Source organism: Eretmochelys imbricata, chromosome 5, assembly GCF_965152235.1.
Source record: "Eretmochelys imbricata isolate rEreImb1 chromosome 5, rEreImb1.hap1, whole genome shotgun sequence".
NCBI classification, from domain to species: Eukaryota; Metazoa; Chordata; order Testudines; family Cheloniidae; genus Eretmochelys; species Eretmochelys imbricata.
Window position 1 is genome coordinate 75,551,097 of NC_135576.1, and position 24,625 is coordinate 75,575,721.

The following is a 24,625-nucleotide window of genomic DNA, read 5'->3' on the forward strand; positions in this document are numbered from 1 at the left end:
AAAACATGAGTAAAATATTTTAAAGTCCTTACACTGACATAAGCTAACAGTTGAGTTTTATTTCATTTTGAGTAGATGACACTAATGGCAAGTGAGCACTACAGCGCTACATCGGTGCAGTTGCACATCTGTAGTGCATCTGGTGAAGACTTGTTATGCTGACAGGAGCGCCCTCTCCTGTGGTCATAATTACTCCATCTTGGCGAGAAGTAGAAGCTGTGTTGTTTGGGAGAGCGTCTGGCTGACATAGAGCCAGTGTGGACAGTGTGAAATTTGCATCACTCGGGGGTGCGCGTGAGGCTTTTTCACATCACTGAGCGAGTAAATTAGATTGACTTAAGCATTAGTTTAACACGGCTATCCCTTTGATACTTAGGCATTAGTGTAGACCTGCCCTAAGAGATATATTAGAGGTCCTTGAGAGTGGCAAAGAAAAAAACCCTTGAAGATAGAGCTATTTTTAGCACATTTAAAGTTCAGAAAGGCACTCTTTTTTTTTTTTGCTGCATAGTAACTCTGAATTATGTTCTAAAATCTTGACGTTAAAGCTAATATTTCTGAACTTCCTGTTTGCATGCACCCTGCTGCTGGGAAGTAACTGTGCATAGCACTTTAAGTACATATTAGGCTTCTGTACAGTTTTTAATTTTTGTTCATAAGAAGGATTTTTCTCTTTATCCTTTCACTCTCCAAAGCCCACTATTCTACCCTCCCTTTGTTTAGTGGAGTGACTAGTTTTATATGAGTTTTGTTTGTCTTTAAACTTGAATAAGTATTCTCATGATAATAGACTATGGAGTTCAAAAGACTCAATCTTCAGTCTAAATGTAAACTATTCTCTTCTATTTCTCTTCTCTCCCTGGTTTGGCTCCCTCTTTCTTGGGGTGCCTCATCATCTGAGTATCTTATCCTCATTCTTTTCCTATCTTTTCACATGAAATGATGCTGTGGTATTGTTGTTGTGCTTAAGTCTTTGTGTGGATGAAATTGTCAGTTTTGCAGTGTATCAGAAGGGGCCCAAAGTAGAATTTAGCAGATTTGTCAGTTTTGCTCTGGAGCAGCAGCACCCAAGATAGTGCTATAAACTGTGGGATATCTTCAGTCTTGCACCCAGTTTAACTTACTGCCTAATTCATTGGAGAACGATTGCTAGACTCATTTTTAATCTTTGTTTGTGGATACTCGGCACACTCCTGTGCTCCTTTGCTGAGTTTTTTAACAACGACAACATTGGAAAACAAAATACTTGTTCACTATCTGACACCGTGATCATCCTGCAAGGAGTTCCATCTGGGAGGCCTCTATTGAAGTAATGCGGGCTCCATGTCATCACAGGAATTTTCCTGAGTAGTTGCAGATTCAGAACTGCAAGTTGCTGCTCAAAAGAGGAAGTAATCAGAATAAAGCTTTGTTATAGACAGTCAGCTCAATCAATTTGGGGGGAAAAAAAAAGTTAAAAGTAGCTTACAGTACTGCACCTGCTTTTGGATCCAACTTTCAGATTTCCATATTTGTTTAAATGTTTCTCTACCTATTGTGCTGTGTGTGACTCACAAGCAGCATGAAACTGTACGTGAAAAACAGTGTAATTTCCTTTACAGCAAAGTGACATTAATTGTGTAAAGTAAAGAAGCGAGACAAATAGAGAACTATCTTATCTTTTAATTATACTAAAGTTTAGATCTGTCTTATAATAACATTAGGTTCCTTTTTTAAAACTTCAGGTTATCAGGATCACTTCCATAGAATGACTGCTGAGCAATTCTGTCCAGTATTGCAGCCTGTCTGATTAGAAGAGTGTGTAGAACTCTATAATGACCTGGAAGTGGTAGCTTTCTCTTGAGAGGGAGGAATATGCCAAACAGTACTGTTTTGAGTAATACTACCTTGAGAGACCTTTATTTACAAGAGCAGTTTTGACACAAATATAATCATAGAAATTCCTATATGTGCATTAAATCTTTTATATATTTGTGGTGTGCAGGAAAGTATATTACTAATGGAATTTTTAGCCAGTAGTCTCAAACCCCGAGAACAAAAATGTCCTTCATTGACTTTTTGGGGGGGGGAGATATGTTGTGGTGGTTCTCATGATGTACAACTTAATCAGATTTCTCCACACCTATTTGAACGAGCACAAAAAAGGTACTGTAAATAAGCTGAGTTGAGTTGATCCCACTAGTTACTTTTCTACAAAGAAATGTCTTATCTTTCAATTGATGTATAAGGGTTGGAATGTAGCCATTCTTCTATGCTTAGTTAGGTCACTACCAGTTAGTGCTTATACCATGATCACTTAGAAATGAAGAGTTAAATGTGTGGGAGGTATGAAGCTTTACTTGAATTTTTAATTAACCATTGGAAGTTTTTTAAAATGTCATGCAAAACCAAATGAAAATGGCTGCAAATAGAAGTAGTTCACAAATGCTATTTTTTTTGTACAAATTGTGTTTAGTCCATAGACAGTGTTCTTCTAACCCTTCCACTCTACCCCAAAAAAATCTTCATGTTAACTGTCAAAATAGAACTAGAAGACTACCCATGTTGTTTAGAAGAGATTTCAGGAAAATGGCCTTGGTGATAATACTGAAGCATAAATTCTAGTCAGCCTCAAGTTTGGACCTCCCTCATACTAGCAGTACAGAAACAATATTGTAGTTGTGACTCAAACACCTGGACCCCCCTGATGGATTATACTCTAGTTCATGGGTTCTCAATACAAGTCTTCCTCGACTTGTATCCGCCTAGTGTTAGTGATTCAAAACCTAGTAAGTTCCACTGAACATGGATTTCTGAGCACTTTTGTTTTTCAGTTGTCTTGCATGTGATAAGTGAGAATATGTGCACCTTAGAACATGCTGTTTGCTGATGACTTGGTGATATATGCAGAAGATTAAGACTGTAAGCCAACTTTGAACAGTGGCAACATAGTTTTGAGCAGGCTGGACTTCACTTTAGTCATACCAACATTCACTCTATGAGAACTGAAGGAGGACTCAGCATAAAAGATATCACGGGGAGAAAGAGAATTTAAATATCTAGAATCAGTGGTTACTGACAATGGTGCCCTCCAGAATGATGCCTGGCATTGTACTAAAGTTGCTCGGTGCAAATGGTAGGAGCTGACCCAAGTTCTTTATGATAACTTTATTGGCATCTTTTTAAGAGTGGTCAAATCACAGTTTTATACAATCGTAATGTACAGAACAGGGAGTTGGCCAGCCACTAGGAAAAGTAATGGGTATGTTGTCCAAATGAAGCTGTTGAGATGGTTGGAGACTGTGATAGGAAACGAAATGATGTAAAGGATCTAATAAAGGTTGCTCCAATTGAAGACAAGTTGAGGGAGGCTATGCTACGTGGATATGGGCATATCCGGCGGAGACCTGAGAGCTATGTTGGTAAGATGTCTGTTGCAGTGATCTTCCCCTGGTTGTCTTCTGTCAATGACCAAAGTCTTGGTATATGGACTGGATATCAGTGGACATTGGAGAGATCAGACTGCATTACAGCCTAGAATTCTATCATGAATTTTGGAAGAAGGCTATAAAAGTTACTGACCTAAAATAAGGAAGTGGCAAGAAAGGAGACAACTTGTGAAGCCTAATGTATATTTGCTATTTTTAGTTTCGGTACACTTAAGATGAGAATTGAGTACTAGAATACAGAGAGTATATACTGTCATTGTTACTACTAATTCTCTGTTGTTTTAGAGCAGGAGTTCTCAAACTTGGGGTTGGGACCCCTCATGGGGTCACGAGGTTATTACATGGGGGGTCACGAGCTGTCAGCCTCCACCCCAAATCCCGTTTTGCCTCCAGCATTTATAATAGTGTAAAATATATTAAAAAGTGTTTTTAATTTATAAGGGGGGATCACATTCAGAGGCTTGCTCTGTGAAAGGGGTCATCAGTAAAAAAGTTTGAGAGCTACTGTTTTAGAGCCCACGAGTATGTAAGCCAACAAGTAAGGCACTTCACCGAAATGCTACCTACTTGGTTTTTTCTCACATCTACAGTTTAAAGCAACTTGACCTGTAAGTTTACGTATTACCTCCCACACTTGTTGTGGATGCTACTTTAATATCTGAAGCATTGTTCAAGGTGTTGCCTCAAATTGTGTAATCAATACAGTCACCACTGTCTTTGTTGAATGGCTTTGCAGATGTTTGTTTACTTATTTCTGCTTTCATGACTCTTACAGTCCTTTAAAAATATTTATACTGTGCTAACTCCTACTTTTGTGTAGTGAGTTTACAGTTGTTGACTCTACAATGTATAAAAATAGTTTAAACTAGAGTTTGGAGGAACTTCGGAAGTTCTAATGGTCATTACGAAATTTCGGGGAAGTATAAAGAGCAGATGACTTGGTAATATGCATATTATATATTTCTCTACTCTAATGCTGGTACTTTACTGGAGAAGAAACTTCTCTTCCATTATATTTTTTCTTAATTATTGGAATGGTCACTTAAATAAAATATTGTTGGTGTGGCTCCATTTATTTAGTCATTTCTTTCAAAGATATATTTTTACAAACTTGTTTATTAAAGTTAAGATGTCAGGTTTAAAATGTAATACATTTTGGAGGAAAGAGTATACTGCAGCAATTAATACAATCTCATGAAATATTTTTTTATCACTAGAAAAAGAGAGGTAATAAATACTGCAAGCTAAATGTTTACTTTCTTGCTTGACATTGGGTGTGAGCAGAAAAACGTAAAATAAAAAATGTACACGTAATTACCATATGGTTGAGGAGAACCATTTAATAAATAGCCTTGCCTGAAATCTGTCCAATAGTTCTTCATCATGACTGAGCTTTGGAACATTAATATTATCTTTTTTATGTTTTTGTAATTGTGGGACAGGGAAATTTTTAAACTTTCTTCCACACTTGGACTCATCTGTGGTGCAGGACAAGACACAATTTTTAAGGTTAATTTTGTTCAGCCCAACAAAAATAGGTACTTCATGCTGTTTGAAAGTGCAATCAATAGGGGAATTCTGGTATAAAGCTTTGTTCCTAGTTCAAGTACAGTATATTTTAAAATCTTTACACTTTTATCTGCAATGCCTTTTCAGTACACTTCGGGGTTTCTTTTGGGGGAAAAAAAAGGGGGTGTGTGTAGGGAGGAGAATCCTCCTCAAAGATATGTACAGTATAGTTGTAGTCTGGTAATTAAGGCAGTTTTATTTTACGTGCATGTAAAAAATACTTGTAAAAACTCTTTTTATAAAAGATAGCATAGATACAATGGTTTGGCTTGGCATAAAGTTTCTGTTGAGATTCTCTTGGGAATAACCTGCCTAACTCGTTGCTTGTCACGCAAAGTTACTCGTCAGTCCCATACATGTGCAGGAAAGGGGCCTTTTATTTTATGCACCATATTTCCTGATTTAGCATAAGAAATTTATTGTTTTAGTAGATTAAATTTTTTATGTGCAAGTTCAGGGTTATAATTTAAAAAAAAAATTTCCTGCACATAATTCTCCCCTCTTACAGATATGTGAATGCACCAATAGAAGATTTATTTTCTTATGTTTAAGGAGTTACTTAGGTAAAGTTTCCACTTTAAAGAAAAAAAAAAGAATTTTGTAGCAGTTAAATTATTGGCTGTAATAGCTTCTGATAACAATTCTGTAAAATTGCCTTAGTGTTATCTTCAAAGGAAAACATTTGCTAATCCTCTCTCAAGAAATTTAGGATGCAGGGATAAAATAGCTGGAAGTTGGATAAGAAGCAAATAGAAAGGAGGTGAAAATCCAATACCAGGTGCAAATTCATTTTTTTCAGTCTTAGGTGCACAGAAAGATGTATAATTTTCTAAATCCAGATATGTGGTGGCAAGGCATCAGCTAGTAAAATCCTTGTTTCCATAGTTCTGACTGGTTTTACCCTGTTTGCTTTTGTTCATTGGTTTTAAAAACATTGTTTAACAAACATACCAGGAGCATGATAATATCAACAATATCTGCTTGTTTCATTGAACAGACTACTCCACAAATAACCTGGGACATTTTAGTCTTTAAAGGTGAATTGAAAGGCTTTACACCTGCCAAAACTACAGTTAAAGGTTCTCTTTCCACTACAGAGACGTCGCTAACACTTAGACCTAGTTTATACTAGAAGAACCTTACTGGGATAGTCCTGCTTGTTCAGACACATGTTATACTGGCAAAAGATTGTACGGAACTGCATTCTTTATAGTATTTCAGGTGTTTATGAAGTTATTGGCTATGGTATGTGAAATGGTGAGCCCTGAACTCAGTTCTTGGCATGGAAGTCGAGGAGAAACTATCAACAACCGGTGACTCCTGTTCTTGGATACAAAAGTTATCTTTTATGAAAACAATAAGTTGCAGACCCATAAGTACAAAAATGTGACAAGGTATGAACTGAATGATCCAGTTGAGGAACTAATTCACAAATGCAGGTAAAGTTGGGTGCATAAAAAGTGAGTGTTTGGGAGATCGTTGTATTTACGAGAATACTAAAGTAAGTCTCAAGAATACAGAGAACAGAAGATGAGGACTTGCAGCCAGAAGGAGGGCCGGAGAATCAAACCAACACCAGGAAGAAGCAGGGCTACATGATTGACTACCAACAGACAGACCTGTCACCAGAGCTGATATGTAGAACAGAAGTGTGCTTTCTGCTAGGAGCTAAGATACGGGATGTGGACCTGAGGCTGAAGACGATCCCAATGGGAGCAGGAAAGAATCCACTCATTATCCTTCATGTGGGAACAAATGATACTACTAGATTTTCACTAGAACGCATTAAGGTAGACTGGGCCATGCTGGGGAAGACACTTAACAAAATAGAGGTTAAGATGATCTTCAGTGGAATTCTGCCTGTCCATAGAGGTGGAGAATGAAAGTGAGACAAGATTATGATGATCAAAAAATGACTCAGGCAGCACCACTTAGCCTCCATTTTGTTGTGGGATGTTTGACCGTTGGGAGATATTCACGGACAGAAGACTGTTCTCATGGGATGGATTCCTCTTGAGTAGGGAGGGAAATAGACTTTTGGGATGGAGGATGTCATACTTGATTTAAAAAAGCTTTAAACTAGGAATTTGGGGGAGATGATGGTAGGGAGATGCTCATGTACTCTCTACGCCTGATCCTAATACTGAGCAGGAGGATAATCAAGAAAGAGAGGATACAGCAATGGAGAAAGGAACAGCAGAGGATAGGAGAATGGACATCAAGAGGAAAGATGGCATCATTGCTATTGGCATTGAGAGTACAATGACTGTACCTAATCCAGTGAGAAACCTCGGGAAAGCCAGGCAGAAACAACTAAGATGTCAATAGGCCAAGGAAAGGAGCCTGGGTAACAAAATGGAGGAACTAGATCTACTCATGCCGGAAGTAAAACCAGATGATACAGGGATAACAGAAATATGGTGTAGTAGTAGTTATGACTAGGCTACATGTATTGAACAGTATGTTCTGTTCAGGAAAGACAGAAATGAAGGTAAAGGTGGTGAAGTAGCATTGTATGTTAATGATGAGGTAGACTGTAAAGAAATTAGAAGTGATGGAATGGATAAGACAGAGTCTGGGTCAACATCACTTTGGGGAAGAAAGCTACCACAGGCTCCCCTGGGATAGTGCTTGGGGTATGCTACAGAGCCCCAGGATCCAACTTGGATATGAATAGACAGCACTTCAACATTTTTAATTAAATAAATACTACTGGGAATTGTTTGGTTATGGGAGACTTTAACTTCCCAGATGTAGATTGGAGGACAAGTGCTACTAATAATAGTAGGGCCCAGATTTTCCTGGATGGGATAGCTGAACCAACAAGAGGTGAATAGCATTTTAGATCTAGTATTGTTGAGTAGAGAGGACCTCATAGAAGAATTGTTTATAGGGGACAGCCTTGTTTTGAGTGATCATGCACTAATTCAATTTAAACTAAATGGAAGGATAAACAAAAATAGGTCTGCAATTAGGGGGTCCTTGATTTCAAAAGAGCAAACTTTAAAAAAATAGGGGAATTAAGGAAGTAGACAGGACTGAAGAACTCAAGGATCTGAATGTGGAGGAGGCTTGGAATTGGTTTAAAGCAAAGATGCCGAAGCTAATGTGAAGCCTGCATCCCAAGCAAGTGGATAAAATTTGTAGGGAAGAGTTGCAGACCACACTGGATGACCAAGCATCTCAGACAGGTCATTAAGAGAGTGCCTACAGGGAATGAAAGATGGAATGGATCAGCAAGGAAAAAAACCTCTTGAAAGTCAGAAAATGAGAACTGCCAAAACCCAAGCAGAGTTGGACCTTGCAAAGGAAGTTAAAATCAATACTAAAAGGTTCTATAGTCTTTTAGAAAACAAGGAAAGAAGAAGTGGGACTGCTAAGCACTGGGGGTGGGGGGAGATAAACAATAATCTAGGCATGGCTGAACACCTAAACAAATACTTTGGATCAGTTTTTAATAAGGGTACTGAGTTTTTAATAAGGGTACTGAGCTTACGGGTGGTGGCAGAGGGGCTAATGAAAATAAGGATGTTGAAGCTAAACTGAAACAGCTTACTGAGATCAAATTTGGGGGCTTGGATAATCACCATCCAAGAATATTAAAGGAAATAGCACATGAAATTGCAAGCCTAATAGTAGCAATTTTTAATGATCTGTAAACTCGGGGTCACGTCCTATGACTGGAGAATTACTACAATAGTCCTTTTTAAGAAAAGGAAAAAAAGTGATCCATGAAACTACAGGCCAGTGAGTTTGACCTCAATTGTATGCAAGCTTTTGGAACAAATTTTGAAAGAGGAAGTAGTTAAGGATATAGAGCTGAACGGTAATTGGGATAAAATAGAACATGGCTTTACAAAAGGTAGATTGTGCCAGACCAACCTGATCTTCTTTGAGAGGATAACTGATTTTTTTAGATCCAATCTATCTGGATTTCAGAAAGCCATTTTATACAATTCCCTATGAGAAATTATTAATTAAATTGGAGAAGATTAGGATTAATATGAGAATTGAAAGGTAGGTAAGGAATTGGTTAAAGCGAGGCTACACTGGGTCATACTGAAAGATGATCTGTCAGGCTGGACTGAGGTTGCTAGTGAAGGTTCTCAGGGATCGGTCTTAAGACCAATCTTAGTTAACATTTTCATTAATGACCTTGGCACAAAAAGTGGAAGTGTGCTAATAAAACTTGTGGATGACAAAGTTGGGAGGTGTTGTCCATATGGAGGAGGACCGAAATATTCTACAAGAATTTCTGGACGACCTTGAAAACTGTAGTAATAGAAATGGGATGAAATTTAATAGTGCAAAATGTGAGGTCATGCATTTAGGGACTAACAACAAGAAGTTTTGCTATAAGCTAAGGACTTAGCGACAGGAGGAGAAAGACCTGGGTGTATTGGTTAGTTGCAAGAGGACTGTGAGCTATAAATGTGATATGGCTGTGAAAAAAGCTAATGGAATCCTAGGATGCATCAAGCAAGATATTTCCAGTAGAGATAGGGCAGTGTTAATACCATTATACAAGGCACTGGTGAGACCTCATCTGGGATGCTTTGCTCTGTTCTGGTCTCACATGTTTAAGAACAATGAATTCAAACTGGAATAGGTGCAGAAAACCTGCCTTATGAGAGGAGACTCAAAGAGCTTGGCTTGTTTAGCCTAACAAAATGAAGGCTGAGGGGAGATATGATTGCTTTCTATAAATACATCAGAGGGATAAATACCAGGGAGGGAGAGGAGGAGTTTAAAAGATAAGGGCCAGCGTTGACATAAGAACAAGTAGTATAAATTGGCTATCAACAAGTTTAGGCTTGTAATTAGATCAATGTTTCTAATCATCAGAGGAGTCAAGTTCTGGAATAGCCTTCCAAGGGGCAAAAACCTACCTGGCTTCAAGACTGAACTTGATAAGTTTATGGAGGGGATGGTAGGATGAGACTGACCACAGTGGCATGTGGTCCATCTGCAACTGCTAGTAGTGAATATCCCCAATGGCCAGAGATGGAACACTAGATAGAGAGGGGTCTGAGTTACTACAGAGAATTATTTCCCAGGTGTGTGGCTGGTGGGTCTTGCTGACATATTCAAGGTCTAATTTATCATATTTGGGGTTAGAAAGGAATTTTTCCCCAGATCAGATTGGCAGAGACCCTGGGCTTTTTTCACCTTCTTCTGTAGCATGGGGTATGGGTTTAGACTAGAATAAATGATAGATTCTCTGTAACTTGGAGTCTTCAAATTGTGATTTGAGGATTTCAATAACTCAGCCAAACATTAGGGGTCTATAACAGGAGTAGGTGGGCAAGGTTCTGTGGCTTACAATGTGCAGGAGGTCAGACTATATGATCATGATGGTCACTTCTGCTCGTAAAGTCTGAGTAATATTTCTAGATTACATTCCATATATATATGCTGACGTAGTTGCTTCCTCTTTGGAAAACTGTATGAAAACTTTATGCTTATTTGTAATCTGTGATTTACAAATTACCCCATCACTTCACTGTGATAATTATTATTATAACCCCAGAAAAATGTATCCGGGATCTAGTTGTTTTTGTTTGGGGGCCTTTGTGTGATAGCATAACACAATCAGGATTGAGGCTTTGTGGTGGGTGTTATACAGATGTACAGTCCTGCCATTAAGAGCTTCTATCAAGACTGAGTCAAGTTGTGGGTCTAGATGAGAAGGAAAGGGAGAAAAGTTGCAATAAAAGGAATGTGAAGTTATGCATACTTATTACGTATCTATTTGTAAATTATAAGTAGACTAGAGATACTAAAGTCTCTTCAGGCCACCTGCTAGTGTCAGCAGCAAGGTCCTGCAGCTAGCCTTCTTACCTGCTAGCTTAACACCCCTCCCACCCCCAAGAAGTCTAACAAGCAAACCTGGGCCCCAGTTGGGCCACCTGATTGGCTAAACTGCCCAATTGGCTCAGAGGATCAGCAGACTTGCTCTTAAGACCAACAAAAGAAGCAGAGTGCTGATTGCTCAAAGCATTCATCCAGGGTCACGATAGCCTTGGCCCCTGGAATTCCTCACTCCAGGTAACCTAGCTCTGACACTCAGCTCCAATTTCAGATTACCAGTTCCTGCTCTTTCTACTAGGCATAAGTGCCCACATTCCAGTCTTTGACAGCTAACCATCATCAAGTGGTACTTTACTGTAGTACTCAGAGTTAAAGGCCAGAAGGGAGCACTAAATCATCTAGTCTAACATCCTGTATATCACAGGCTGCTAACATCACCCAGCATCCACATGTTAAAGCTGGTATTGTTTCACTTGTTAAAGGATTACAACCCCCAGGAGAGGGTTTGTCATTTTAGAGGTATGTGTTGAAAAGGGACTTAAAAGGAAGGTATAATAGCTGCTTTATGGAGGGACATGCTTCAGCATGTCTTCAGACCTTGTTCCATATACATTTGTCAAAGAAGCCACTCTCCATCTCCCAGTATATTGCCGTATTTGGCAGAGTGGAAAAGGATGAAGCAGTAAGATGCAACAGTGGATAGGCGGTAATACAGCCTGCTGCAGTTCCACTTGCACAACAATTTCCCTTACCGTCCTAATGCACACACTCACTGTTTTTACACACAATCATCCCCCTTCTGCTTCCCATCCCCACGGTCACCACAGGCACTTACCTTCTTTGCTTATTTTTCGTATCAGTGATCTTCCAAAGATGGAGGTCTGAACAAGATCACTCCTAGGTGAGTGTTTTTTAAAAATGGGGGGAATTTTTCTTTTCTCACCACTCATGTAAAAAGTTTTCAACCAAGTTTGAAAACGTTTAGTTGGAGAATAGTTTATCCATTCGGAATGCTGCTGCAAAGATCATTTTCCTAGCCTATCACATATGAGCCCCCCTTTTTTTATCTTTCCACTGGCTTCCCCTTCTCTCTCACACCAAACATAAGCTACTTGTTTTCACTTCAAAGGCTGTTCATGGCTTATGCCTGCATTACCTATCATTGCTTATTTACTATTGAGATGTCAACTCCTGCTGGCCAATGGGTGCTAGAAAGAGGAGCATCGAGAGCAACTTTAGGTGCATTTTCACTGCAATGGAAAAAAGGCACATCCCTGACACCAGGGCAAACTTCAAGTCCCTGTTCCAAAGCACAAAGGCAATAGAGCTTCTGACATCCATTTGGTTGAGAAATGTTTTAGATGGGCAAAACTTATTTTTTTCACTCTCATTCTGAATGGTGGCTAAACATATCCGAAAAAATTAAGTCTGAGGCAAGCAACCAGCATAAATATAAATCAGCCGAAATGTTCTTTGCATTCCTTTTTTGTACATTCTTACGGTTAAAGTACAGAACTGCTTTGCTCAGAACTATCTGTTAGTCTATTAGATGTCTTAAAGTATGCTCTTTGTCACATCTACATAACCAAACGTGGGTCTTTATTCTTTTACTGTAGTTCTTGAGACAGACAAGACCTATGGGTTACTGGCACATGAGTAGGGTCTGTTCATTGGGAGATAGGGTTGTTTTGCTTCCAGCAGCCTTAGACTTGTTCTAAAGTCCCTCAAGTTTTTGTCGCTTCTGGTGCTACAATTTCTCTTTTAATTTGGCTCTTTTGAGGTACAGGAATGTCATCCAGTCAGATTGATGTGGGAAGACAAAACAAAGCATGAGGCAGAAGATGCTTCTGAGCCGTGTTCTTCCAAAAGTGCGTAGAAGATTATTTCTGCTTGTCTGGGACATATTCCTCTTAAATGTGCTCTAGTCTCTCCTTTCAGGTGTTCATTTCAACCTGTTAACAAGGAGCAGCATTGGAAGTAATCTTTTATGCTGAGCAATATTCTAAGGGGAGGCAAGTTTAAGCCACCTCATGTTACTGTCAGCACTGCATTAGTCAGCGCTTTTAGAAAGTACATACAGCACTCCACTGCAGCTTTCACTTGACTAGATCAGCATCGCACTCCCTGCTTTCAGATAAACGCTGGTGAGTGCAGAGTAGTTCAGTACTACAGATAACCCTCTTGGGGCAGGTGACGAGTACTGCCAATCAGCCAGACTACTGCATAACCGTAGCTCCTCAAAACAGGTCTTGTCAAACTGAGACAGCAATAGTAAAGGAACATCAGGGGCCTGTCACCAGCAGAGCTCCCTTGTATGTGTCTGTTAGTCAGGGGCCAAAGACCAGAGTACTCCTGCCTACACATTTGGCACCGTTAGCTTTGTGGTTAATCAGACTCTTGGGTATGAATACTGCCCCATCAGCTTCTCTGTACAACAACCAAATAGTAGGGTCTTCCAAGAGCTGACAAGCTGAAGATTTTTCTCTGTATGTTAATTGGCAACAGCTTTCCAAAGGCTTTGTCAGCCACTAATTCTTTGGGATCAGCCATCTTTGGCTAGGCGCATTCATGCCAATATAGGGCTTACTCCTACTGTGAGGCTAGCAGAAAGCTTCAAATGTGTGGTATGTGCCAATCAGTGTAAATTTTGAATGGCAGAGAAAGTACATCGATCTCGGTCTTACACTGAACGCTATTCTAAAGATGCACTTAAACATTATATTTGATTCTCAATAATAATTAGGGCTGTCCAGTGATTAAAAAAAAAAAAGTAATCATGATTCATTGCACTGTTAATACCATTTATTTAAATTTTTTGGATGTTTTCTACGTTTTCAAATATCGATTTCAGTTTCAACACCGAATACAAAGTGTACAGTGCTCACTTTATATTTTTGATTACAAGTATTTGCACTGTTTAAAAAAAAGCAAAAGAATAGTGTTTTTCAGTTCACCTAATACAAGTACTATAGTGCAATCTCTTTATCATGGAAGTTGAACTTACAAATGTAGAATTATGTACAAAAACCCTGGATTTATTCAAAAATAAAACAAGGTAAAATTTTAGAGCATGCAAGTCCACTCAGTCCAATCGCTGACAAACAAGTTTGTTTACATTTGCAGGAGATAATGCTGCCCGCTTCTTGTTTACAGTGTTGTCTGAAAATGAGAACACGTGTTCTCACGGCACTATTGTAGCTGGAGTCGCAAGATATTTGTGCCAGATGCACTAAAGATTCATATGTCTCGTCATGCTTCAACCACCATTCCATGGGATGTGCGTCTAGTCCATGCTGATGACAGGTTCTGCTCTATAACAATCCAAAGTAGTGTGGATCCGACGTATGTTCATTTTCAGAGTCAGATGCTACTAGCTGAAGGTTGATTTTCTTTTTTGGTGATTTGGGTTCTGTAGTTTCCTCATCAGAGTGTTGCTCTTCTAAGACTTCTGAAAGCATGTTCCACACCTCGTCTGTCTCAGATTTTGGAAGGCACTTCAGATTCTTAAATCTTGGGTCAAGTGCTGTAGCTATCTTTAGAAATCTCACATTGATACCTTCTTTGAATTTTGTCAAATATGCAGTGAAAGTGTTCTTAAAATGAATAACGTGCTGGATCATCATCCGAGACTGCTATCACATGAAATATGTGAAAGAATGTGGGTAAAACAGAGCAGGGGTCCTACGATTCTCCCCCGAGGAGTTCAGTCACAAATTTAATTAATGCTTTATTTTTTTAACAAGCATCAGCATGGAGCATGTCCTCTGGAATGGTGCCCGAAGCATGAAGGGGCATACAAATGTTTAGAATATCTGGCACGTAAATACCTTGGAATGCTGGCTACAAAAGTGCCAGGCAAATGCCTGTTCTCACTTTCTGGGTGACATTATAAATAAGAATCCAGCAGCATTATCTCCTGTAAATGTAAGCAAAGTTGTTTTGTCTTAGTGATTTGGCTGAACAAGAAGTAGGACTGAGTGGACTCGTAGGCTTTTAAGTTTTACAGTGTTTTGTGTTTGACTGCAGTTATGTAACCAAAAAAAAAATCTACATTTGTAAATTGCACTTCCATGACAAAGATTGCAAAACAGTACTTGTATGAGGTGCATTGAAAAATACTATTTCTTTTATCATTTTTTCAATGCAAATATTTGTAATAAAAATATATACTTTGATTTCAATTACAACACAGAATACAATATATATGAAAATGTAGAAAAACATCCAAAATATTAAATTTCAGTTGGTATTTTACTGTTTAACAGTGCGATTAAACTGTGATTAATCACAATTAATTTTTTGGAGTTAATTGCATGAGTTAGCTGCGATTAATCAACAACCCTAATAAGCTAAGGAACGTGGGAGCATAGTGGTAAGACAGTGGTGCATCTACAGTTCGCAGAAAGGATAAGAAATCCAGGGTCATGTTGCTTCGTGTCATATGCAGTTGAAGTGGAGAAAGGACATTGCTCATGAGAGTACCTATAATATGGGACTAAGAGGAGGAGCTTTGTAAAGTTGTATCTATAAAACAGTAGAGTAGAACCCTGTATATCCGACCCTCCATTATCTTGCTCTCCGTATTAACTGAACAACCAGCCTACATAAGTCCAGAAGCAGGCGGTCTCTCCTGTGGCCGCTAGATAGCACTGCAGCCTCATACTTTCCCATTCTCCAGATTATCTGATTTTTTTATTACAGTTCTGGTCCTGGTCCCAGTTAGATCAGATAAATGGGATTCTGTGGTGGTTATATCCAGCATGAATTGATGATCATCATGAAACTTCCATACTAAAGTCATCTCCATAACTCCAGTTCTCTTCACCAAAATCAAGCATGGCATATTACTAGAAATGTGAAAGGGGCATAGTGGTTGAATATAGAGGGATTATTGGTGAATAAACAGGATGGCAAGCAAACCTAGGATGAGTATTCACCTAGAATCAGAGTTAATAGTTTATACAACCTTAACTAAGTTTTCCGACTTCTAGATTTTGAGGAGTATTTACAAACACTATGTGAAATTGTTGTGGACTGTTGCATTTTATTTCTGTCAAGGCGCATTGTACTGTGATTAGATAGAATGACAACATATGTTCATGCTTGATTCAAATCAGCCAGCAGATATTTATGCCAGTAGAACTAATTTCTGCCTAACTTCTGATGATCTTAGAGGTCCCAGTGTTCCCAGGGAATAACTGAAAATTAAAATTTTCCAAAACATAGTCAAGTTACAGGTTCTTTTAGGGGCCAGTAAAATGACCTGACAATTTCTACCTTCAGTAGTCTGAGAACATTACAAATAGATCTTATTTCAAAAATCAAAAGGGCCTTTCAACTTTGACTGTCTATATATTATCTGACTTCAGATTTATTTATTTTGTGGGGGATGGGGAAGACATGGGATAGTACATAGGGAAATTCAAGATGAAAAGCAGACTTGTTGAGAAGTCTACTGCAGTAATTATGGTGTCATAAATATAAAGGGAAGGGTAAACCCCTTTGAAATCCCTCCTGGCCAGGGGAAAGCTCCTCTCACCTGTAAAGGGTTAAGAAGCTAAAGGTAACCTCGCTGGCACCTGACCAAAATGACCAATGAGGAGACAAGATACTTTCAAAAGCTGGGAGGAGGGGGAGAAACAGAGGGTCTGTGTGTCTGTCTATATGCTGGTCTTTACCGGGGATAGACCAGGAATGGAGTCTTAGAACTTTTAGTAAGTAATCTAGCTAGGTATGTGTTAGATTATGATTTCTTTAAATGGCTGAGAAAAGAATTGTGCTGAATAGAATAACTATTTCTGTCTGTGTATCTTTTTTGTAACTTAAGGTTTTGCCTAGAGGGGTTCTCTATGTTTTTGAATCTAATTACCCTGTAAGATATCTACCATCCTGATTTTTCAGGGGGGATTTCTTTATTTCTATTTACTTCTATTTTTTATTAAAAGTCTTCTTGTAAAAAACTGAATGCTTTTTCATTGTTCTCAGATCCCAGGGTTTGGGTTTGTGGTCACCTATGCAAATTGGTGAGGCTTTTTATCCAACATTTCCCAGGAAAGGGGGGGTGCAAGTGTTGGGAGGATTGTTCATTGTTCTTAAGATCCAAGGGTCTGGGTCTGTAGTCACCTAGGCAAATTGGTGAGGCTTTTTACCAAACCTTGTCCAGGAAGTGGGGTGCAGGGTTTTGGGAAGTATTTTGGGGGGAAAGACGCATCCAAACAGCTCTTCCCCAGTAACCAGTTTTAGTTTGGTGGTGGTAGCGGCCAGTCCAAGGACAACGGGGGGGAATATTTTGTACCTTGGGGAAGTTTTGACCTATGCTGGTAAAGATAAGCTTAGGAGGTTTTTTCATGCAGGTCCCCACATCTGTACCCTAGAGTTCAGAGTGGGGGAGGAACCTTGACATATGGCAAAATCAGAATTTTAATAGAAAGTGAGCTATAAACTTGAATGAGAGTTGCTACCATGACCTCATAATGTTGTTTGGTTCACCTGAAATGAATCCTTGACATAAGCTCATCACACTAGGCCTCTTACTAATAAAACAGGCCTTTCTACGATAGCAAAACCTAATAGCCCAATTATGTGTATCCTTCTGTTTGCCCCTAGCATGTTTTAAGCTAATGGCAATTCAAACTTATCAATATTATACCCCTGTAGTAGTGTTAAAAAGATATGATGGAGTCATAGGTCAATAGTCTACATCAGTGGTCTCCAACCTTTTTATGCACAAGATCACTTTTTGAATTTAAGATCAACCCAGGATCTATCTACCCCACCCCTTCTCTGAGGCTCCGCCTGCTCACTCCATTTCCCCCTTCCCTCTGTCACTTGCTCTCCCCCACCCTCACTCACTTTCACTAGGCATGGGGTTGGGGTGCGGGAGGTGGTGCAGGCTCTGGATTGGGGCCGAGGGGTTCAGAGTGTGGGATGGGGCTCCGGGATGGGGCAGAGGATTGGGGTGAAGGAGTGAGTGAGGGGTGCAAGCTCTGGGAGGGAGCTCGGGTGTGGGCTCAGGGCTGGGGCAGGGGGTTGGAGTGCAGGAGGAGGTGCATGGTGAAGGCTCCAGCCAGGAGGCGCTTACTGCAGGCAGCTCCCGGTTAGCAGTGCAGTGGGGCTAAGGCTAAGGCCCCGGCCCCTCGCCGCACCTGGAAGCGGCTGGCATGTCTGCAGCCCCTGGAGGGGCGGGGGGCAGGCGACTCCATGCACTGCTGCTGCCCCTGTCCCCGCAGCACCAACCCCGTGGGAGCTGCGGGAACAGCGCTTGCAGCCCTGGAGGGGGGCAGCAGGTCTTCATGTGCTGCCTGCACTTGCAAGCGCTGCCCCCGTGGGGTAGGTGTGGAGTCGGCACTGGAGGGTGGGGGCAGCGTGCGGAAGCAGCCTGAACCCCACCCCTTCCCGGTCACAGAGACATGGTGCCAGCTGCTTCTGGGACCAGGGCAGGCTGCCTTAGACCCGCTGCGTTGCCAGACTTTTAGCACCTAGAGATCGCGATCGACTGGCAGAGGTTCCAGGATCAACCAGTCGATCATGATCTACTGTTTGGTGACCACTGGTATACATGAATGATGATGAACCAAGGATAGCTTCTATAAAGAAGTGCATCAAAAGGGATATCTGTACTTCACTGATTTATCTTCATATAGTATCTAGAGGTGGTGGTATTAAGTAGTTGTAGAATTACTGTAACTCTTGTTTTGTTTCTTTTTACAGGCTTATGCATCAGGATGTGATATCGTTATATTGGGGACTGATTTTGAAAGATTACAAATAATCCCTGGAGCGAAACATGGGAATATTCAAGTGGGATGTGTGGACTGCTCAATGCAGCAAGGGAAGGTATGTGGTAATGTTACTAATAATGCACAGACCATGTTGTAGTGTTAATTTATGGGAGGGATCACCACATAATAGTGCTTTCCAGGTAGTTATGAAGCTCACAGTTTAAGCACAAACAAGTAGACAGAGGTCAAGGGAATAACAATAGGCAAAACTTAACTTAACTTAATTCACTGTCGGCCGCATAGCAGAAGTGCCTCTCAAATAAAGAATTAATGGCATACTCGGAGAGGGACCTTGCAAATGAGCTCAGGAAGGTCGTAAAATGCATAGGCAGTTGCATGGAAGAAGGCACAGAGGAGATGGTGAAAATCTGACAAACGAGTTGAGGAGGTTGAGTATTGGCGAAGGTCCTGTCATATATATATATATATATTTTCTGACTTCATGTTAGTAAGTATGTGAATATGACGCTAAGGTGCATAAGCAACATGCAGATTTGTATTGCCAGTAGAGCGTTTTACCAGTCTCCTTTTACCAGACAGGCTGGTAAAAGGAGACTGCTCATTATTTACTCACATTAAATAGAAGAAAATGTATTCTGAACCTACTAGTCTGTATAATTGGATGATCTTACTGTTGTTACCCTTATCCTCTCTTCCTTTTCTTCTCACCTGCTGCATTTTACCTCTGTTATAAAGCGCTATTTAGGGCAGAGACCATGTCTACTGTGTTTGAACAGCACTTAGTGCAAGAAGGCCCTTATCTTATCTAGAGCTTTTGAATGCTTGCGCAATAACAAGATACTTGTATGAAAAAAAGAAACAAATTACATTCTTGAAATTGTCATTCATGGATGGTCTTGATGTCTTGCTACGCAACATAACTTAAGTTCACTTGGCTTAAATGTTCTGCATGTGTCAGTCATTTAAATCAAAATATGTAAAAATTAACCAGTCCAACCTAGAAAGTTATAACTACATAGCCGTTGAACACTAACATTTCCAAGAAAATAATGTGCACAAGTGGAAAGTTCTAATGTGGATTAATTGCTCACTGATGTGGTACTATATCAAGTGATGAATCTGCTAAGCAATGATAGGCCAAGATACAGCAGGTGACTAATCTGGTGCTGCCTTTTGATTGGAAGCTGATAGGGCAGCCTCAGAAAGATCTGTTGGAGGGTGGCTGTAGATAAGGGTGGGAAGCAGTGAGAAGCTTTGCTGCAACTGATCTGGGGGTTTCCAGAGTTACTTCTGTGTGGCTAGGTCTGTCTTGATTTAAGAATAACAGGTGTTATGTAAATGAACAGATTACACCATACCTGATTCTGACTCCAGTTAATTTCCAGCAGTGAAAATGGTGTGCTGCAAGTAGAATGGGGCAAATAATTGACTCTTCAGTTCACTTTCAGCCCCAGAGAGCTGGGGGGAAATGTTAGGGTTGAACTGAATACAAAAAATCACAAGTTTCAGCAAATTGAAAAAGGGTTGGGGTTTTTTTGTTTTTGTTTTTTTTTCTTCTTGTTTGGGTTGAATAAGACACAGATGTGACCAAATTGGAGAATCTACAGGGGAGCAACAAAAACAGGAAATTTAGAAAACATGGGGACCTATGGGGAAAGGCTGAAAGAATTGGGCATATTTGGTCTTGAGAGGAGAAGGCTGGAGGGGCAGACATGGGACAGGACGTAAGTCTTCAGATATGCAAAAGATTGTTTATAAAGAGGACATGGATCAGTAGTTCTCCATGCCCACCAAGGGATTGGACAAGAAGTTATCAGTTTAGTGTGCAGCAAGGGTGATTTAGATTATGTATTAGGAACAATTTTTAATGGTAAAGATATCTAAGCACTGGAATAGGTTACTGTGATGCTTACAGGAACTGTAAGCGCCAATCTCAGACATCATGACAATTACCATGGATTGTATGACAATTACCATGGATGGGAATCTGGAATCCCCATCATTGATGGTTTTTGAGACCACGTTAGATAGACAACTGTCAGGGATGATCAAGGTATATTTACAGGTTTCAGAGTAACAGCTGTGTTAGTCTGTATTCGCAAAAAGAAAAGGAGTACTTGTGGCACCTTAGAGACTAACCAATTTATTTGAGCATAAGCTTTCGTGTATTTTCCTGTATTTTCCACTTTATGCATCCGATGAAGTGAGCTATAGCTCACAAAAGCTTATGCTCAAATATATTGGTTAGTTTCTAAGGTGCCACAAGTACTCCTTTTCCTTTTAAGGTATATTTAGTCCTGGCGGCATATGAAGATGGACTAGACTTCCTGAGTTCCCTTCCAGCCCTACATTTCTATGATTCCCTGTCACTTGACCTGAAACGCTTTGTCTCTGGGCATGTTTGTTTAAAGGCCTAGATTCACAAAACAGATGGAGGAGGAGGTAGTAGTGTCCTCATAACTTTAGCCCAGTGGTTCAGCATTCACAAGGGATGTGGGAGACGAAGATTCAGTTCCCACATCTGCCTGATGTGGAGCAGGGATTTGAACTTGGGCTTCCCACATCCCAGATGAGAACCCTGACCATAGCCTGGTGATTGATCATTTTCTCTCCCTGGCATTAAGGATTTGTCAAACTAGGGAAGAGCTGCTGTCCTGATAAAATGATCACATCAGTGATGTCCTCCTACATTACCTTCACTTTTTTCCAAAAGGGTTTAGATAATCTGCAGACTGTGCAAGCAGAAATCTTAAATTTAAAGACATTGTGATGTCCCCCCAAATGTCTGTGTAAGCATGTGTCTTGTCACTATGTTAACTTTTGCTACTTTTATGTAAGTGTTGTAACACCATAGTCTAGGCCATGGGTGGCCAAACTTAGCAACTCTCCAAGTCGCAAACGATAATCTTCAGAAGTTTGAGAGCTGGGTGCAGTAGGACTAGTGACTGAAAACTCTAGACACCCCTCCCCACTGGGTTGAAGCCCCTAGCTGTACCACCCGCCACAGGGCAGAAAGCCCCAAACTCCCTCCCAGTCTGGTAAGTGGAAAATGGCGGGGGGTGCTCCGCGACCCACACTTTAACTATAAAAGAGCTGCAAGCGCGGCTTTGCCACCTTTGGTCTAGACCAAGGAAGTATGTATATTAAGGAGCGTTGTCTTTACTGATGCAGTATAATCAGTGGCACAAGAAATCTTCACAAAGAATGTGGTATGATGGCCCTCAGTAGTGTATTTGTTTACTGAAGTTTTGATAAATTATATATATTTCTATACTTCTGAATGTGAGATTCTCCCCCGCCCCTCCCCCCCCATGTAATCTTTACTCTGAATTGGAGTTTCTAATGTTTTGGCCTTGTGTCATTTTTGGTAACTGCAACCTTCTTGTATACTCTTTAAATCTTAAGTTGATAAAGAATCTAACCTTACCTTCTGTATAATGAAGGTAATATTGTCAGATCAAAGCTATGTGTTGATGCTTCATTTCTGTTTTTAGATGCTTTAAATTAGAAATGGATTGTAGCCTTCTGTATTATGTGTTCTTTTAGTTTTACAAAGAATAAGTGTTGGTAGCCTAGTTGGGAAGAATGGAACAGTCCTTCTCTGGGATAAGTTTTTAAGTTTTAGGACCAGGTGGTTAGCAGAGGACACAACTAGATTTGTAAACAGTGCAAAATATATATGTAGTCTTACACAGTAAGACACAAATTTAAAATGCAAAATCGGGACTTTCCTGAAATCTAGGTGAAACTTTAACTTTTTTGCTTTAGAGACAGTTAATGAATTATAATGTTGATTTCCCCTGCTGTCTCTCTGTGTTGGACATCTACATATTATATTTCAGTCTAGTGCACTAGAATCTCTTGGAGAAACTGAAATATAGAACCAGAAGTGCACAGGTAAAAATAGATAAAGATAAAAGCAAATTGAAGCAACAGTACTCTTAGCTTGGATTTGCAGAATTCAATACAACTAATGAAATAATAATTTATCAAAAGTAAGTGTTAGACTCATTGACTTTAAGGTCAGAAGGGACCATCATTATCATCTGCTCTGACCTCCTGCACATTGCTGGCCAGGGAACCTTACCTATTCTTGAAATATACCTGTAACCTCTGGCTGAGTTACTGAAATCTTCAAGTCATGGTTTAAAGACTTCAAGCTACAGAGAATTTACCATTTACGCTATTTTAAACCAGCAAGTGACCCATGCTACAGAGGAAGGTGAAAAACACACTCCTCCCGCTCCTCCCTGGGGCCTCTGCCAATCTGACCCCGGGGAAAATTCCTTCCCAACTCCAGATATGGCAGTCAGGCGCTGAGCATATGGACAAGACTGCCAGGCAGATACTTGTGAAAGAATTCTCTGTAGTAACTCAGATCCCTTCTCATCTAGAGTCCTGTCTCCAGCAGTTGGGAATTTTTGCTACTGGCAGTTGCCAATGGGCCACATGCCATTGAAGGCAGTCCCACCCTATCATCCCCTCCATAAATTTATCAAGCTCAGATTTGAAGCCAGTTAGGCTTTTTGTCCCCACTGCTCCCGTGGAAGGCTGTTTCAGAGCTTCGTTCCTCTGAAGGTTTATCAGAATCCCCTGATATTTGGTGGTGGTTGGTTTTTTTTCCCCTTAAAGCTCCAGCAGTCATGTTGTGTGTCTCTCAGCTTTTGTTTTTTAAAAATTTATCCTGGCTGTTCAGAAACCAGAAGGCAACCTTCTTCCTCACCCCCAAACCCTCTAATTTTATTGTTTAAAAATCTGAGGATTTAAAGTCAATCTTGTGATGGGGGGACCAGGGGTCTGACTCATGACTTTTGAACGCTTGGTATTGGCAATATACAGAGATATCTGCAGGCATATTTGCTTAGTCATCTTGACCAAATGCCTGACACTTTACACTAATGCTCTTTTATGTGCATCTGTACTGCTTGTACAGTGCTTAAAAAGTGCCAAATATGACCTGAAAATAAAATTCTTGGTCAGAGGCTATTTACTGACTTATAAATATATATGATCATCTTAAATGTGCAGATTGGTGTGTGTATATATAGACACTGTGATTGTTAAGCAGATAATGGATATAGTTTCGTAATCACTGAAGGATGAAATGTCTTTGAACAGGAATCCCATTATCCATAGGATTTGGTAATGCTGGGTTATTCCACTTTGCCAAATCTTGATGGTAGAACAAAAATTTTCTTTTGCAGTTCTTTCCTGCATTGACATCGGCCTTTCAGAGCTCTTTGGCATGAATGCAGCTGTGTTTCTGCACAGTCTTTTTTCTCTGTGTTCAGAAAAATGCACTTCTCATCCTGAAGTTCTGTTGATAATGCTGACATTTTTATACGTGAAATAATTAGCATAAAAAGAGTAATGATTGCCTTGGCGAGCTAACATTTTCTTGGTCTAGACAGGATGTTAGTTGCTTTTGAATTTCAACAAAATATTATTTCATGCAGCTACTTGAATTGTACAAGTGTCACTCTGTGCTTCACTTATAACTTAAGTTTATCTAGACACTTCAGTCATATAGGGTGTGTTCCAGTTGATAATTTTCTCAATTATTCTTCATCCCTGCTGAGATTTTCTATACCTGATCTTTCTGAAGGTGAATACATTTGGAAAGCTTGAGTAAAAGGGATTCAGCTGTTTATACGCTAAGAGAGAGGGAAGTACTTTTTTAAAAAAATTGTTCTAGTGCATCAGAAATTTTTGGTACAAACTTTGACATTCAGCAGGGAGATGGTTCCTAGATCAGATGTGTCATTTGGTGAAAATCAGTTCAGAATTGATTAATCTAATGGTTAAAAATAGGCTTCCCACAAGCATCCTATGTTTTATTTAAAATAACACTTAATTTTACTAATCCCTGCCTAATTTCATACCCATCTTCATAGAATTCCACTCAGTTCATGCTTCACAAGAACAATGGCAATAGAATATTGAGAAATCACTTTTGCGAAAGAAAAGGGGTGTTTGTATGTAAAATCAGGATGGAGGTGAGAAGTGTATTTTTTTCCTAATGGATTAAAAAATGTGACCATGAACTGGTAATTACACTGTCATAATACATATGCA

At 39.8% G+C, this 24,625-nt stretch overlaps 1 protein-coding gene across 4 annotated transcripts in view; it reads left to right on the plus strand.

Moving 5' to 3' along the window:
• Window positions 1–24,625, plus strand: part of DMXL1 (Dmx like 1) — a 146,037-nt gene that overhangs the window by 967 nt on the left and 120,445 nt on the right. For all 4 annotated transcript variants that reach the window (XM_077817357.1, XM_077817360.1, XM_077817358.1 and 1 more), the window contains exon 2: window positions 18,519–18,644. In XM_077817357.1, coding sequence (XP_077673483.1) covers window positions 18,519–18,644 — 126 coding nt within the window. The remainder of the gene's footprint in view (window positions 1–18,518; window positions 18,645–24,625) is intronic.